This window comes from Loxodonta africana, chromosome 4 (genome assembly GCF_030014295.1).
Source record: "Loxodonta africana isolate mLoxAfr1 chromosome 4, mLoxAfr1.hap2, whole genome shotgun sequence".
Classification (NCBI taxonomy): Eukaryota; Metazoa; Chordata; class Mammalia; order Proboscidea; family Elephantidae; genus Loxodonta; species Loxodonta africana.
The window spans coordinates 138,542,974-138,559,464 of NC_087345.1; the positions used below are offsets into that span (position 1 = coordinate 138,542,974).

The 16,491-nt window shown below is 42.6% G+C and overlaps 1 protein-coding gene across 14 annotated transcripts in view; it reads left to right on the forward strand.

The window, feature by feature from the left end:
* Positions 1–11,914: 11,914 nt before the first annotated feature.
* IQSEC3 (IQ motif and Sec7 domain ArfGEF 3) overlaps positions 11,915–16,491 on the forward strand; it is a 124,690-nt gene continuing 120,113 nt past the window's right edge. For 10 of the 14 annotated variants that reach the window (XR_010321935.1, XR_010321934.1, XM_023549008.2 and 7 more), the window contains exon 1: positions 11,916–12,544. Coding sequence is in view for 11 of the 14 variants with exons in the window: in XM_023549008.2 (XP_023404776.2) it covers positions 11,991–12,544 (554 nt within the window). In the remaining 3 variants the exon portion in view is untranslated. Of the gene's footprint in view, positions 12,545–16,491 lie in introns of all 14 variants that reach the window. The other 4 variants (XM_023549006.2, XM_023549007.2, XM_003410619.3 and 1 more) reach the window with 3 other exon arrangements.

Here is a 16,491-nt window from a genome sequence, read left to right on the forward strand (position 1 = left end):
CCTTTATTGACTGTGCAACTTCACCCTCTCTGAGCCTCATTTGCCACATCTAAAACACAGGAATAGTAATGGGGTATGTCTAGCTTATCACTCACTGAGAATCAAATAAAATGGATATGTGCGATCATACTTTACATGCATTATTTATTTATCCTTACGATAACCCGTGAAGTGGGTTCAGTTATTATCCCCATTTTACAGTTAAGGAAACCAAGGCCCAGAGATATTTAAAACCATAAAGTGAAATACTGGCTAGTATTATCATTATCATCACTGTGATTATATCACAATCAAGCAAACACCCATGAAAACAGATCCAAAGGTCAGAAGGAGAGGCAGGATTTGCTTTACTTTCCTGAGGGCTGACAGCCTGATTTATTTCAAATCCAGCCAACAGAATACATAAGAAGCATGTGTGAGCCAAGAGCAGTTTTTGTTGTGTGTAGGGTTAGCTACTGTCCTGCTCAGAGGCAGAGGGCTGGACAAAACGACCCCCAAATATCCTCTCTAATGACCTAGTAATGACCTTGTTCTATAATCTCAGTTTTGAAACATTTTATTGTCAATTATGTATATATGGAGAAAAGTATATTATACACACACACATATACATATACGCACACTCACATATATACATGTATGCATACACACACATATAATATATGCATACACAAAAACCCCAAAATATATGCATACACACACACAATTTAACCAAGTGTCCTACCACAGCATTTTAAAAGTGAGGCATCTGAGGCTCAAAGAGGCAAAGTGCCATTGTCCTGTGGCTGAATTCTTCCCTACAACTAATCATAATTGCTTAGTGTCCTCTGTCTTCCTTCTCCCAACCCACTACCTTATTCCCTCATTGACTACTCATTTACTGTACCTAAGGCACTGGTCTTAGTACTGGTTGGGATGTGGGGTGGAAACACAGATTTTATAAGGCACTGTAGGGTCACTGACTCTATAGGGTCTCTATGAGTCAGAATCGACTCAACAGCAGTGGGTTTTGGTGGGGTCACTGGAGCCCTGGTGGAGCTAAAGAGCTTAGCTGCTAACCAAAAGGTTGGCAGTTCAAATCCACCAGCTGCTCCTTGGTGCAATTCTATTCTGGGGCAGTTCTACTCTGTCCTAGAGGGTCGCTATGAGTCAGAATCGACTCAACAGCAACAAGTTTGGATTTTTTTTTTTTTTTAACTTGTTGCCTAACGGGAGCCCTGGTGGTGCAGTGGTTAAAGTGCTGGGCTGCTAACCAAAAGGTTGGTGGTTTGAAGCCACCACTGGCTCCACAGGAGAAAGATGTGGCAGTCTGCTTCTGGGAAGATTTACAGCCTTGGAAACCTTATGGAGAAGTTCTATTGTGCCCTATAGGGTCACTATGAGCTGGAATCAACTCAATGGCAGCGGGCATGGCTTTTGGTTTAATGCTCACTCTGGTGGTGCAAACAGTCTAACCCAAAGCTTGGCAGTTTGAACCCACCCAGTGCCTCCATAGGGGGAGGACCTGGTGATCTGCTTCCAAAAAGATTACAGCCTAGGAAACCCTATCAGGTATTTCTACTCTGTCACATGGGGTCGCTATGAGTTGAAATTGAATCCACGGCTCTTAAAAACAACAACTGTTGCCCTCAAGGAGCTTACAGTTTAGGAGAAGACAAGCACACAGATAACAATACAATAATGAAGAGAGTGGTGAATGCCAGAGAGGAATGCAGAAAAGGTGCTATGAGAATCTAAAGAAAGAAGAGGAAATGAAGATACTCATGGCATAAGTGGCATTTATACCGGGCCTTGATGACACGGGATTTGGACATGCAGAAGCTCAGGCTGAAGGAAGAGCACTTCAGACGGAGTGAAAAACCCTAGGAAGACACAAAGTGTGGTTGGGTGTGGGAGGAGCAATTTGGTTGGAAGCTAATGTACATTAGGAGAGCGGTGGGACATAATGCTGGGAGAGAGATGAGAATGCAGTGGCAGAGAAGAGGAGAAACAGCCTGGGCATGGGGGAGCAAATACCCATGGCATGGCTCAGGGGATGGTGAGCCCAAGCTCACTCTTAGGCCTTGTTTATTCCAGGGCCCCCCCTTTCTCACAATGTGTGAGGAATGAGTCTGCACATTAGAGTCTTAAAACTGGAGTTCGGGTTATAGCAATCCCACCTATCAACCATCCTGCCTCAAGAAAGTCACAACCTCCTTGGGCCTTAATTTCAGTATCCTGAAAGGGGGATGATAATTCTTTTCATGACTTCATCAGAGGGTGGATGTGGGGACTAAATGATAATGAGTATGAAGATGTCTTGTAAACTGGAAAGTGTGGCACACTTGTAAAACATTACTTTTATTGCCCACTAGCCTATGGGTTCTCAAAATTTAGGGTGCTTCAGAATCACCTGGGGAGCTTGTTAACTTGGAGATTTTGGGCTCTGGCCATGAAAAATTAGGACGACACTTGCCCTCCTGCTATAAACAACTAGAAAATTGGAATATATATATATGTTTAAATATAAATGTATATATTAAATATAAATATACATATTCCACGATACACATATATTTAAAAATCAGTTTTCAGACATTGAACAACAACAAGCAGCACAAGACTATGATTCACGAGAAAGGGAGAGAAACCAGGTGAGCCCTACAATCACCTTGGGTCTCTGTCTGGAGGACCACAGTGCAGGGAGGGAGAACCAAAGCACAGCATAATGGTCTCTCTAGTTGTGGACGCAGAGCTTGGAATTTAGGGAGGCTGAGGTGGCTAGAATGTATAGGGCAGAGTCTCAAAGAGAGTGAGTTTTGTAAAGAAAGAGCTCCAGAAATCTGCAGGGAGCCCCCAATGGGTCTGTTACAGAATACTAAGTTGCACATGCTTAGGGTGAAACTCCACAAGACTGAGAAGCGAATGACTGAGGAGCTGGAAACAGAACCCAGAGCTCACATAAAACTGGAAGAGATTAAGGTTTTGACCAGTTAGAGTGAAGAGACCTTGATGAACATTTGGGCATTCAATCAGATGACAGGTATGATCACACCTTAGTAGCAGGAATAAATTAGCCCTAGAGTAGCGACTACCCTAGACTTGCACTAACAAAGCTTAAAAGCAAATTTTGAAAGGATCAAGTGAATCCACAGGTAACTTAATTACCTGGTAAAACAAAACTCTTCAAGGGAAAGCAACAAAATTCGGTAATGAATGAAGTCACATTCAAAATGTTCAACAATAAAAAAAAATTACTAGATGTTGGTGTCATAGATTGAATTGTGTGCCCCCAAAATATGTTTCAACTTAGTTAGGCCGTGATTCCCAGTATTGGGTGGTTGTTCTCCATTTTGTGTTTGATATAATTTTCCTGTATGTTGTAAATCGTAATCTCTGCCAGTGGTTAATGAGGCAAGATTGGATTATGTTGAAGAGGATTAGGGTAGGATGTCACATCCCTGACATCTTTACCCTGATCACATCCCTGATCCAATGCAAAAGAAGTTTTCCTGGGGTGTGGCCTGTACCACCTTTTATCTGTCAAGAAATGAAAGTGAATAGAGAGTTGGGGATCTCATACCACCAAGAAAGGAGCACCGGGGCTGAAGCACATCCTTTGGACCTGGGGTTCCTGCATGTAGAAGCTCCTAGTCCAGGTGAAGATTGATGACAAGGACCTCCCTCTAGAGCTGCCAGAGAAAGCCTTCCCCTGGAGCTGATGCCCTGAATCTGGACTTGTAGCCTACTAGACTATGAGACGATAAATTTCTCTTTGTTAAGGCCATCCACTTGTGGTATTTCTAGATAACTAGATAACTAAGATAACTAAGACAGTTGATATGGATTGAATTGTGCCCCCAAAAAGATATGTTGAAGTCCAAGACCCTGGTACCTTTGAACATGAACTTGTTTGGAAATAGGGACTTTTAAGATATTATCAGTTAAATTAACATGAGGTCACACTGGAGTACAGACGGTCCTAATCCTATGTTACTGGTGTCCTTATAAAAGAGCAGACACATAGAGACACAAGAAAGGAAAGATGACCATGTGATGACAAAGTCATGCTACAGCTACAAGCTGAGGGATGCCTGAGGTTACCAGAAGCTTGGAGAGACACGAAAATCTTCCCCTTGAACTTTTGGAGAGAACATGGATCTGCCAACTCCCTGAATTCAAACTACTAACGTCTAGTAGTAGAGGCAATACATTTCTTTTCTTGTAAGCCTCCCAGTCTGTGGTACTTTGTTACAGCAGCCCCAGGAAACTAATACAGATGTAAAGAAGCAGGAAAATGAGACCCAAAACAAGAAGAAAACATAAACATGATGAGGTAAGAAAGAAAAATTATATAAAAGAACTAAATATAACTTCTAGAAGTAAAACTATTCAAGAAGCAAAGAGAAAAAGGCTAAAAAAAAAAAAAAAAAGAATAGAGACTCAGTGAGTGACCTGTGCGAAAATATTAAACAGTTTAGGTAGTTTCTGCTGTTTTATATTTAATCTGACTGATTTTTTTCTTCTGCAGTGTATAATCTGCTGTTAATCCTATACATTAAAAATTTCCTTTCAGATACTGTATTTTCACTTCTAGAAATTCCATTTAGTTCTTTTTTCTATCTTCCACTTCTCTCCTCACTGTGTTCATGTTTTCCTTTAGGTTCTTAAAAACATTTATAATAGCTGTTTTAAAATCTTTGTCTCCTATTTCTACCTGTCTGTCATTTTATATTCTGTTCTTATTGCTTATTTTTCTCCTCATTTTGGGTCACAAGGATAGGAATGATCACATACTTCTTGCCTGAAAATGCAAACCAGAAGACATTGGAACAGTATCTTTAAACTGCTAAGAGAAAAAAAGTCAACTTTGAATATTATAGCCAGAAATAAAAATAAAAACCCTAACAGTGATTTGTCACCAACAGACCTTACTATAAGAAATGTTAAAGAAAGTTCTTTAGGCGGAAGGAACATGATACCAGATAAAAACTGGGATATAAAAGGGATGATGAGTGATAGAAATAGTATTAAAAAAAACCTGTTGCCATTTGAGTCAACTCCGACTGGTAGCAACCCTATAGGACAGAGTAGAACTGCCCCATAGGGTTTCCAAGGAGCATCTGGTGGATTCAAAGTGCTGGACTCTTAATTGCTGTGCCACCAGGGTTTCTGGACAGAGTATATATGTGGGTAAATATAAAAGACAATTTTTGAATTTCTTTAAAAGACAATTGACCCTTTTAAGACAAAAATAATAACAATGAATTATGAAACCGATAATATATGTAGAAGTAAAATCTATGACAATAATAGCACAGAGGATGGGAGTGGCAAATGGAAATAAACTGTTGTAAGGTTTCTAAACTATATGTTGTCTAAGTTATCTAGTGCTGCTGTAACAGAAATACCACAAGTGAATTCCTTTAACAAAGAAAAATTTATTCTCTCGCAGTCTAGAAGGCCAGAAGTCCAGCTCTAGGGCAAGGCTTCCTCTCTTTGTCGGCTCTGGGAGAAGGTCCTTGTCATCAGTCTTCCCCCACCCCACCCCCCGTCTAGGTGCTTCTAAGCACAGGGACCTCAGATCCAAAGGACGTGCTCTGTTCCTGGGGCTACTTTCTTGGCAATATGAGGTCCCCTTGTCTCTCTGCTTGCTTCTCTCTTTTATATCTCAAAAGAGATTGATTTAGGACACAACCTAATCCTGTAGATTGAGTCCTTCCTCATTAACATAACTGCTTCTAATCCTGCCTCATTAACATCACGGAGGCAGGATTTATAACACATAGGAAAATCACATCAGATGACAAAATGGTGGATAATCACACAATACCAGGAATCACAGCCTAGCCAAGTTGACAGATATTTTCGGAAGACACAGTTCAATCCATGACATATGTGAAACATTACAATATTATTTGCATGTAGACAATGAGAAGTTAATGATAGTGTAAACTCTAAGGAAACCCTGGTGGTGTAGTAGTTAAGTGCTACCGCTGTTAACCAAAGGGTCGGCAGTTCGAATCCACCAGATGCTCCTTGGAAACTCTATGGGGCAGTTCTACTCTGTCCTATAGGGTCACTGTGAGTTGGCACTGGGTTTTTGGTTAGGGAAGCTAGTAAATAAATAAAACAAAAGGTATTACCGATAAACCAATATGGAGCTAAAAAGGAATACCAAAAAATAGTCATCCTGAAAGAGGGAAACGATGAAAAGGGAACAACGAAAATACATGACGGTAGATTTAAACTCAACCACATTAATAATAAATTTAATGTAAATGATCTAAGCGTTCCAATTAAAAGACAGAGATTGTCAGGCTGGATAAAAAAAAAAAAAATCCAGATCCAACTAAATGCTGTCTATAAGAAAAACACTTTAAATTTAAAGCCACAGATAGGTTAAAAGTAAAAGGATGGAAAAAGATATGACATGCTATGTTCACCTTCTATGGCTGTCATTACAAATTACCATGAATGTAGTGGCTTAAGCAACACAAATTTATCTTAATGTTCTGTAGGTTAGAAGTTTAACACTGGTCTCACTGGGCTAAAATCAAGGTGTTGGCAGAGCTGTGCTCCTTTCTGAAAGCATTAGATGAGAAGAAGTTTCTTCACCTTTTCCATCCTCTAGAGGCTGCCCACATTCCTTGGCTCACAACGCTTTCCTTTACACAAAGCCAGCAAAGCAGAGTTTAACCCTTCTCATATCACACCATCTGACCACTCTTCTGTTGTCACATCTCCCTCAGAGCATAGTCTGGAATGGTTCTTCACCTTTAAAGAATCATGTGATTATGTTGGCCCCACCTGGATAATGTAGGATCCTCTTCCCATCTCGGTGTCCTTAACCTTAATCACATTTGCAAACTCTCTTTTGCTGTGTAAGGTAATATATTCATAGGTGTCAGAGATTAGGGTATGCACATTTTTGGATGCCATTTTTCTGCCCAGCACACAGCCAAACATTAATGATGAGAAAACTGGAGTGGCTATTGGACAGTTGCACATGGAGCATTCATCAAGATAGACCATAAATTGGACCACATAAAAACATCAATAAATTTAAAAGGATTGAAATCATACAGATTGCATTCTCTGACCACAAAGGAATTAAGTTAGAAAGCAATCAATGATAGAAAGATTTGGAAGTACACGACACACTTTTAAATAACAAGGGAAATTACAAAATATTTTGCAGTAAATGAAAATGAAAACAAAATTCGTGGGATGCAGCTGAAGCAGTGCTTGGAGGGAACTTTATAGCTTTATGTACTTATATTACAAAAGAAGAAGATTCTACAATGAATTATCTAAGCTTCCATCTCAAGAAGCTAGTAAAAGAAGAGCAAATGGAAACCAAAGTATGTAGAAGAAAGGTGAAAGTGGAAATCAATAAAGTAGAAAATGGACAAACAATAGAGAAAAACCAATGACACCAAAAAAACTGGTTCCTTGCAAATATCACTAAAAATGAATCAATCTCTAGTCAGACTGATTAAAAAGAAGAAGAATGCACAAATTATCAATATTAGGAACGAAAGAGGGTACATCACTACACAGCCTACAGTCATTAAAAGGATAATAAAAGAATATTATGAACAACTTTGTGTCAATAAATTTGACAACTGAGATCAAATGGACATACTTCTTGACAGGCACTGTATTAGTTTCCTATTGCTGCTATAACAAATTACCAGAGTTTATGGCTTAAAACAACATAAATTTATTGTTTTATATTCCCCCAAGTCAGAAGTCCAAAATGGATTCACTTGGCTAAAATCATGGGATCAGCAAGATCGTGTTTCTTTTGGAGGCTCTAGGGCAGAATCGGTTTCCTTGCCTTTTCCATTTGCTACAGGCTGTCTGCATCCTTGGTTTATGGCCTCTAGAAAGACATCACATCAATTTAATCTCTACTTCTGTTATCATTTCTCCTCTGTCTCTGACACTCCTGCCGCCCTCTTATAATGACCCTTGTGGTTACTTTGGACCCACCTGGATAAGCCGGGATAATGTTCCCAACTTAAGACCCTTAACTTAATCACATATTTAAAGTCCCTTTTGCTATATAAAGTAATATATTCAGATATTTTGGAGATTAGGATTTGGATATCTTTGAGATCATTTTGCCTATCACAGACACAAATTACTAAAACTGACATACAAAGAAACAGAAAATGTAAGTATCCCTATATCTACTAAAGAAATTGAATTCATAGTTTAAAAACCTTCCCACAAAGAAACCTACAGTTCGAGAGGACATCAGTGGTGAGTTCTGTCGAATATTTAAGGAAGAAATGGACCTTCACTCTTTATGCAAAACACAAAAATTAACCTGAAATGGATCATAGACCTAAACATAAAAGTAAAAACTATAAAACTTCTAGAAAAAAACGTAAGAGAACTTTTTTTTTTTTAACCTCGGGGTATGCAAAGTCTTTTTAAATGGGTCACACTTACAAAAAAAAAAAAAAAAAAAGAAAGAAAAGAAATATTGATAAGATTTTCTTCATAAAAAAAACAAAAACAAAACCTGCTCTTCAAAGACAATATTAAGAAAATGAAAGGGCAAACCACCAAATGGGAGAAAATATTTGCAATACATATATCTGGCAAAGACTTCTTTACAGAATATACAAAAGAACTCTTACAATTTAATACTAAGGAGATAAACAATTCAATAGAAAAAATGGGCAAAGATGATATAAAAATGGTCAACAAGCACATGAGAAGGTGCTCAGCATCACTGGTCATCAGGGAAATACATATTAAAGTCATAGTGATAAACTACTACTCATCCCCTCAAATGGGTAAAATAAGAAAAGACTGGAAATACCAAGTGTTAGGAAGAATGTGAAACACCTGAATCTCTCATTCACTACTGATGAGGATGCAAAATAGCACAACCACTTTGGAAAACAATTTGGCAGTTTCTTACTAAGGTAAGTGTACGCTTAGTATGTGACCCAGCAATTTCAATTCTACAATTTTTACTCTTGATGAATGAAAATATGCCTACATAAAGACATGCACATTAATGATCGTAGAAGCCTTCTCAAAATAATCAAAACTTGAAAACAACCAAAATGTCCATTAACAGGTGAATGGATAAACAAATTACGTATATTCATACAATGGATATACAAACTAACGATATTTATAACAGAATGGATGAACCTCAGCATTACGATGAGCAAAAAAGAAAGACATAAAAGAGTATATACAGTATGATTTCCAATTTATATGAAATTCTAGAACAGGCAAAAACTAATCTATATTGACAGAAAGGAGATCAGTGGTTGAGGAGAACTGAGGATGGAAGAAATTGACTGCAAAGGAGCACAAGGTTACTTTTTGCAGTGATGGAAATCTTGATTGTAGTGGTGATTGCATGGGTATATTTGCCAAAATTCACCAAGCTGTGCATTTAAAATGGGTGCATTTTATTGCATGTAAATTGTAACTCAGTAAAGTTGACTTTTAAAAATAAAATCAAAGAAAGAACAGTGAAATATGAAAATCCTTGGGCCCCATTACTAGAGATTCCAATACAGTAGGACTGATATGGGACCAAGAAACATTTAAATAAGCATTTTAAATAAGCTCCATGGATAATTATGCTGCAGGTGGTTTCACTTATAGGAACAGTATTGGCCAACTCTTAGGAAACAAATAGGCCAGCAAAATAAAAATTTTTCAGAGGAAAAGTGTTTGAGTTTTGTGTGTCCTTGTTCCATTCCCCAACTTCTATTCTTTAGCTGGAATACTGGTAACTACTGAGATATTGTCCTGGGTGCTCTGTCCTCCCAACTGTTGGCTCAGCTGTGAATAAGCTTCCTCCATCCTTTACAAAAAGAAGTTCGCTAAGAAGTGGGAGAAAAGCAAAATAAAAATATATTAAAAGTGCAGAGAAAGCAATATAGTATTTGCAGAGCACAAATTCCTTCCCATAAGGTCATTCAAGTCTACCATCAGATGGGCTTGGCTGGTCCAACTCACTGTACACATGGTATCTACAAATATGTCTAAACTGGAGGAATAGCAGGTGGATAGGGAACCTGATGGGCCGCCTGTGTGGAGAATGGAACAGCATAATGGATGTGGGAATGCTACCAGCACCCAAAGCTAGATCTCCTTCCCACTGGACTTTTATAGAAGAGGAGAGGGTTATTTCTCTGCCAAATTCAAATGCTGTATTTTCATTCCTTGGTCTTTTCCTGATGCTTGACATATCTTCCCCTTCTTCTGGTCCATTTTTCTGTCTACTTGTTGGAGTCCTTCCTATTTTTCATGGCCCAGCTTGAATTGCACCTCCATGAAACCTTCCAAGATCACCAGAGTCAAATGCAACCTCTCCCTCCCCTGAACTCTAACAACACCCGGCTTGAAGAGCTGTTACAGAAGTTTTGATTTGTATTTTAGTTACTCATGTGCATCCCACATCTACTAGACAGTAATCTCCTTGATTATAGGAACTATAACTCACTATTTATGGTAAATGTAGCCTGCATTGGTCCTCCTACTAGTGAATGTTATACATACATTTATTGTAAAAATGAATGATTTAGTCCATATCGATTTGTATCTCTGGGTTTTTGCTCGTGCTGTTCCTCTTTCCTGAAAAACTTTTCCCACCTCAAGTGATACTCCTCCAAGAAGCCTTCCTGGAATTCCCAAGCTGTTGAACTCCTGAAGAACTCTGGGCATAGTTCTATCTTACTATTTATCATAATATATAAAAATTAATTATTTTGTATGTGATTCACCCACCTAATCATAAGCTTCAAGGGGCCAAGGATTTCATCCTAATAATCCTTATCTTACCACCACTTGTCTTACGGTAATATACATTTTGCAAATGCTTGTCAAAAGGAATAATCCCTTCAGAAGTTTCTGGAAGTGTTACCCATGTCATTAAAAAAAAAAAAAAAAAAACCCGTTGCCGTTGAGTCAATTCTGACTCATAGTGACCTTATAGGACAGAGTAGAACTGCCCCATTGAGTTTCCAAAGAGTATCTGGTGGATTCAAACTGCCGATCCTTTGGTTAGCACCGGTAGCTCGTAACCACTAAGTCACCAGAGTTTCCTACCCATATCATACAGGGTTTATTTAGCTAGTGTTCCTACTAGAGTGGCCAAAACTGTGCTGAGGTCTCATTCTCAAAGAAAACCCAGCATAAACAGCCTTCCCACCCTAAATTTCCTCAAGGCTGAATGAACAGGACTAGATGGCCTTCTAGGGTTCTTTCAGTCCTATGATCCTTTGTTATAAGGAGTTCCCCACCAGACTAGAGATAGTTAAGTACAAAAGAAGCAAGTGTGGCGTCTTCTCGGAAGGTCTTTAAGATGAACCCCATCCTCTGGAATGGCTGGAAAATAGGAAAAAGAATTTGTGACCCTTCCGAGCCCCATGCCTTCCTCTCCTTTAACACATTTCTCTCTCTCTTTGCCTTCATGTTCTCTTTTTCTGTTTCCTCATTCTCCCAGTCTCTCCTCTCTTCTTTTCCTCTTTTTCTTATCTGCTTCTTCTTTTTTTTTTTTCTACCAGCCCCACGGTACTTTCCAGTAAGGCTGCTTCCGTTTCCCCTGCTTTCCCTTTCTCGACCGTCGGCTTTATCTGTTCCATCTCCGGTCTGCTTCGTTTATCCTGCTCCCCGACTCCCGCTCCCCCAGCGTACCCCTCCCCATTTCCCTCGGCCACACACACTCTCTCGCCTTACTCCTTTCCTCTCTGCCCTGCAGGAAGCCGAACCTCCTCTCGAAGCCTAGGGGTGGGAGGGTCTATGGGAGGGTGTGTGGGTGGGTGAGCCCTGGCGTCGCGGTCCCGCCCCTCGGTGCGTGTGTGAGTGTCTGTGTGGCGGTGACGCGGCGCCGGCGGCAGGGAGGAAGGCTGGACCCGGCGAAGAGGGAGGCGAGCGGATCGCTGGGGCTGCTAAGCTCCTGCGCGCCCTCGCGCTCCCCGCCGCCCGCCGAGGCGCAGGCAGGGCGCAAGGCGGCGGCGGGCGGCATGGAGAGCCTGCTGGAGAACCCGGTACGGGCAGTGCTCTATCTCAAGGAGCTCACGGCCATCGTGCAGAACCAGCAGAGCCTCATCCACACCCAGCGCCAACGCATAGACGAGCTGGAGCGGCGGCTGGACGAGCTAAGCGCCGAGAACCGCAGCCTGTGGGAGCACCAGCAGCTGCTGCAAGCCCAGCCTCCGCCCGGGCTCGTCCCCCCGTCGCCAGCCCTGCTGCCGGCTCCTCTGGTCACCGCTTCCACCGCTGCTGGCGGGGCCCAGGAGCCACTCCAGAACCTCGGACAGCTCTCGCCCGCCGCGCCGCAGCCCGGGTCGGAGCAGCCACCGCTTCAGCACCACGGACAGCTCCTGGTGCAACCCCAGCCGGGCCCCAGCAGCAGGGCACACTCACCCCAGTTGCCCCACCAGCACCCGGTGGCACTCGGGGCCGTCGCCGACAAGGAGAAGGAGCGTCCTCCGAGTTGTTGCGCTGCCACTGGAGCCCTCCTTCAACACAAATCCCCTTCCGCCCTCGGCAAGGGCGTCCTGAGCAGGAGACCCGAGTGAGTGAGGAAGAGGGAATGGGGATTGTTGGGGTGGTAGAAAGGGAAGCAAGTGGACGTGAGAAGACAGGGGAGAAACAGGGTGCACCTGAGTCTGAGGGACTTAGGGTAAATGTTAAGTGAAGAGATGAAAAGATGCTTGGGGGTAGAAGTGTTTCAAGGAGATTTAGAGGTAAAGGAAGAAGCAATATCACTGTTTGAGAGGGTTTGGGGGTGTTGGAGAAAAAGGCGAAAACCAGAGCATCATTGGGGGCAAAGAAGGAAAGAAATGGGTTTTAAGTGATTTGAGGATATTGGGAACTGGCAGAGCTAAAGGGGACAAGATTGGGAGGAATTTGGGGTGAAGACAAAGCTTGAAGAAAAGAGAACCGTTGAAGAATTTTTAAGTTAGAAAAATTTAGAAGGGAGTTTGGGTAGTAAAATGACTTAAATAGAGACGAAATATGCAAAGACAGGAGGCTTGGCAAAGAGGCACGTTAAGAGATTTAAAAGGACTGGGGTCTACAGAGAGTAGCCTTGAGGCATGAGGGAAATTCAAGAGGCAAAGGATAAAGCTGATAATCACTAATGATGTGAGAAGACAGGGGCTCTGGAGACAGAGGAAGACGAAGGGTGGGAGAAGGCATTTCCCGGAGGAACGAGCTGGCTCTTTAACCGATGCAGTGGGGGCCGAAGCCAGGAGTGGCTCATTATGGAAGCTTACTCTGCTCTGACCTGAGTGGGCACTTTGTTTCTGAACCCCTGCAGAACCAAAGGGGTACAAGGTAACAACCCACCAAGCCAGTGCAGGACTCAGGTCTGCTTATAGCTTCTTCCTCTGACTCAAGGAAGGTTTTTGCGCAGGATGTTTGGCAATTGTAGAAAGGGAACAATGACGAGGGAGACAGCTAGCAAACAGAGTTGGTACCTGAATGTAATGCCTGTTTGAATCTGTCTGTTATGACTGGAAACAGCAAATGTGGTTTCCCCTTGGATATTTGGAGACAATCGGAATCATGTCAAGTCCTGAGAGAAAAGTGCTTATTAACCTTCAGTGAGGAACCCTAGGACTTCAAGTTCTTTCCTCACTCATAAGATCCATGAACTAGGAACATGGGGAGAAAAAATGAAAGGGGGCTGGAGTGTTCTCTGTATTGGAAAGGCTGTGACCCTGTCAGGTTTCTCCTGATCAGCCAGGTGATGTGATGACTTCATGGAAGGACAGCTCAGAGGAAATCAGTCCCTGGTCCTGACAGTGGTGATTCTAAAGGCGTGTTTGTAAGGGGGTGAGGTGGGGGGGGGGGGGCGGGGTGGAGCAGAAAGCCAAGAATCTCATCTTCACTCAGTCTCAAGTGTGCTTTTATATCTGAGGGTACTTGTGAAGATTTGATGTGTTCCTAAAAACTCATATTCTCCTTAATTCTACTGTAGAGTTAGAGAAGTTGGGCCAGGGCCTGTTAGCTCACAGAGTAGTTTTGACTGTAACCATGGGATATTAGGGGTTGAAAATCTTGGTTGGTTTGATTTGGCAGACGTAAAGTCCCAAGAAGATGCAGTTTCATTCCCCACGCCCCCATCTGGCCCATTTGCCCTTCCCTCAGTTTTACAGTTTTCTTTCCTTATCTAGATAACGTGCAGAGTGTCAGTTTTCCTTCAATGCCTATGGCTCAGCAAAAGGCAACGTTCTTCCAAGACACTCTGTGGTTTTTTACCCAAATAAGGGAAAATGAACCATCCCATTTCCCAGAGGGCAGCCACAACTTCCTGGTAATTATGATTCTTCCTTCACCTGATTTTTTTCATACCCTCTGGTGTCTCTCTTCTCACCCGCTACATCCCCACTTTCTTTGCATTCTTTCAGGGGACTGTGTGGGCAGGAAGGGTTAAGAAAATATCCTTTTTCTTGGACAAGGACTCTGCTGTGGCCCCCAAAGTGGCCTGGAGAGCCCAAACCCTCCCAGACAGGTGCTTCTGCTGGGAATCCACCTGGATTTCTATCCAGCCTCATATGCCATTACTAGAGAGGAACTCTGACATCCACATGCTTTCCCCCATCCTGCTTTTGCTTCCCAGGAGAACAGAACAAAAATAAGAAATAATTAGCATGGTGGAAGAGAGCGGGAGTCGTTGGAAGTCTTTTGCTTAGGAAGTTGTATCAGTCACTAAGAGGTTAATAACACCAGCAGTACCTTCCTTTCTCCAAATCCTCCTGCTTTTTCTCCTGCTTAGTATGGACATGCATGCCTCACCTCCTCCCTGCAGCTTTCTCTCCTGTTGCAGGTGAATCGTGGGCATCTTGACTGGATGAACGCCTTTTGGACAACTTATTTCTTTCCCCACTGTTTTGTCTAACTTAAGCTCGAGTTTGGCCCCACCTTGCTGTCTACCCTCGACCCCCACTTTGTATATTGGTTTCCCTCTGCCCATAACTCTTTATGGTGCAGGTGAAGCCAGCAGGCAGGGAGAGATCTCCATGAATACGGTGAGGTGAGAACAGAGCCAACAGCCTTCTCCCTGGTGTTTCTCCTGAGGAGCTCCCTCTGAATTGGTTCTCTACTGGGCATGAAGTTGGAGGAAAAGATGGAAGAGGGGGTCTTCTGACCATAATTTTGCTGTAAATCTTCCCTCATTCCTTACTTTCCCCTCTCTGGCCTCACTATACTGAGGATGTGGCCCTGGTGAGGTTGCTGAGGAGTGGGTGAGGGTTGCAAGAGGCCAGGCACTGTGTTAGATGCATTATCTCACTATACAGTTTCTCTCTTATCCCCAGAACTCCTTTTCCTGCTCAGTTCCAGGACTGGCAGGAGCCCTGGAGAACCTGGGACTGGGAAATAATGGGTAGTTTAATTGCCGCCTGATCTGCGTTAATATGCAGCCTGGTCTCTCTCTCCCTGTCAGCTGAGGGAGACACAAAGGTGGTGGCCTTGGAGGTCAGGCCAAGGAAGCAACAATGTGGGGTGGGCAAGGGCAGAGGTATCATGGAAGAAAGATACTTGAAGGGTTAAGATTTTTCTCTGCATGCTTCCTGACTCTTGCTAAGCTCCAGCCCCCGCTGCTTTTGCCTCTTAATGAAAGCAACAAACATAGCTTCCTCCTCTTTATTTTTTCAATCAAGGCTCACAGCATCTACGGAATTATTATCCCTTTGCTAGCTGCAGCAAGAGCCCCAGTCTGAGCTGACAAAATCCCCTCCTTGCCACTTAAGCACATGACCCTATCTGAAGCTTCTGGCTTCAATGTACCCACAGCGTCTATGTTTGAGCACATGCATGCCCACCCACCCAGCCATGCAGTTAGAGTCGGTGGGTCTCAGAATTTGCCCATGCTTCCAAGCCCATGGGCAGGGGGTTGCTGGAGCCCATGGGCAGGGGGTTGCTGGAGGCTAGGCAATATTCTTGCATTATAATCCATTCAGCTCCTACTGAAGCTCCTCACCTAAAAGTGGCTATGAAATCTGAACGGCTCAGCAGCTCCTGTCCTCTCCTCCCTTCCTTCCTACCTTGCCTTGTTATCTCACTGTTTCTCTTCCTTGCTATTTTCCTCCCTTCTCTTTTCCCTTCCTTTTCTCTTTTTTCCTTCTTCCCTTTCCATCAAACACTTTCTCTCTCCCATATTTTCTTCCTTCAATCCTTTGATTCCACTTAAGCTACAGAGAAATGTCTCCTTCCTCTCTACCCACATCCTTTAAGAATGACACGGATCGTAGGTCATCTTTTGAGCTCTATGATCTCATACTGACTGGAGTATGAGGGGATGGCTAGAAGATAATTATATGTACTTTCCAGCCTGAATTGTCTAAGATGTTGATTGCAGCAGGTTTCTCTGCCCCTACTGAATCAGGGCTATCTAGTTGGAGGTGGCAGCTCATGATTGGCCCATCCTGGGAGTTATGAAGAGAGCATGAAGGCCTATCAGTCAGTCAGCACTATGTATCGAGTGTCCATTCTGTTCAAAACCCTGAACTCTGT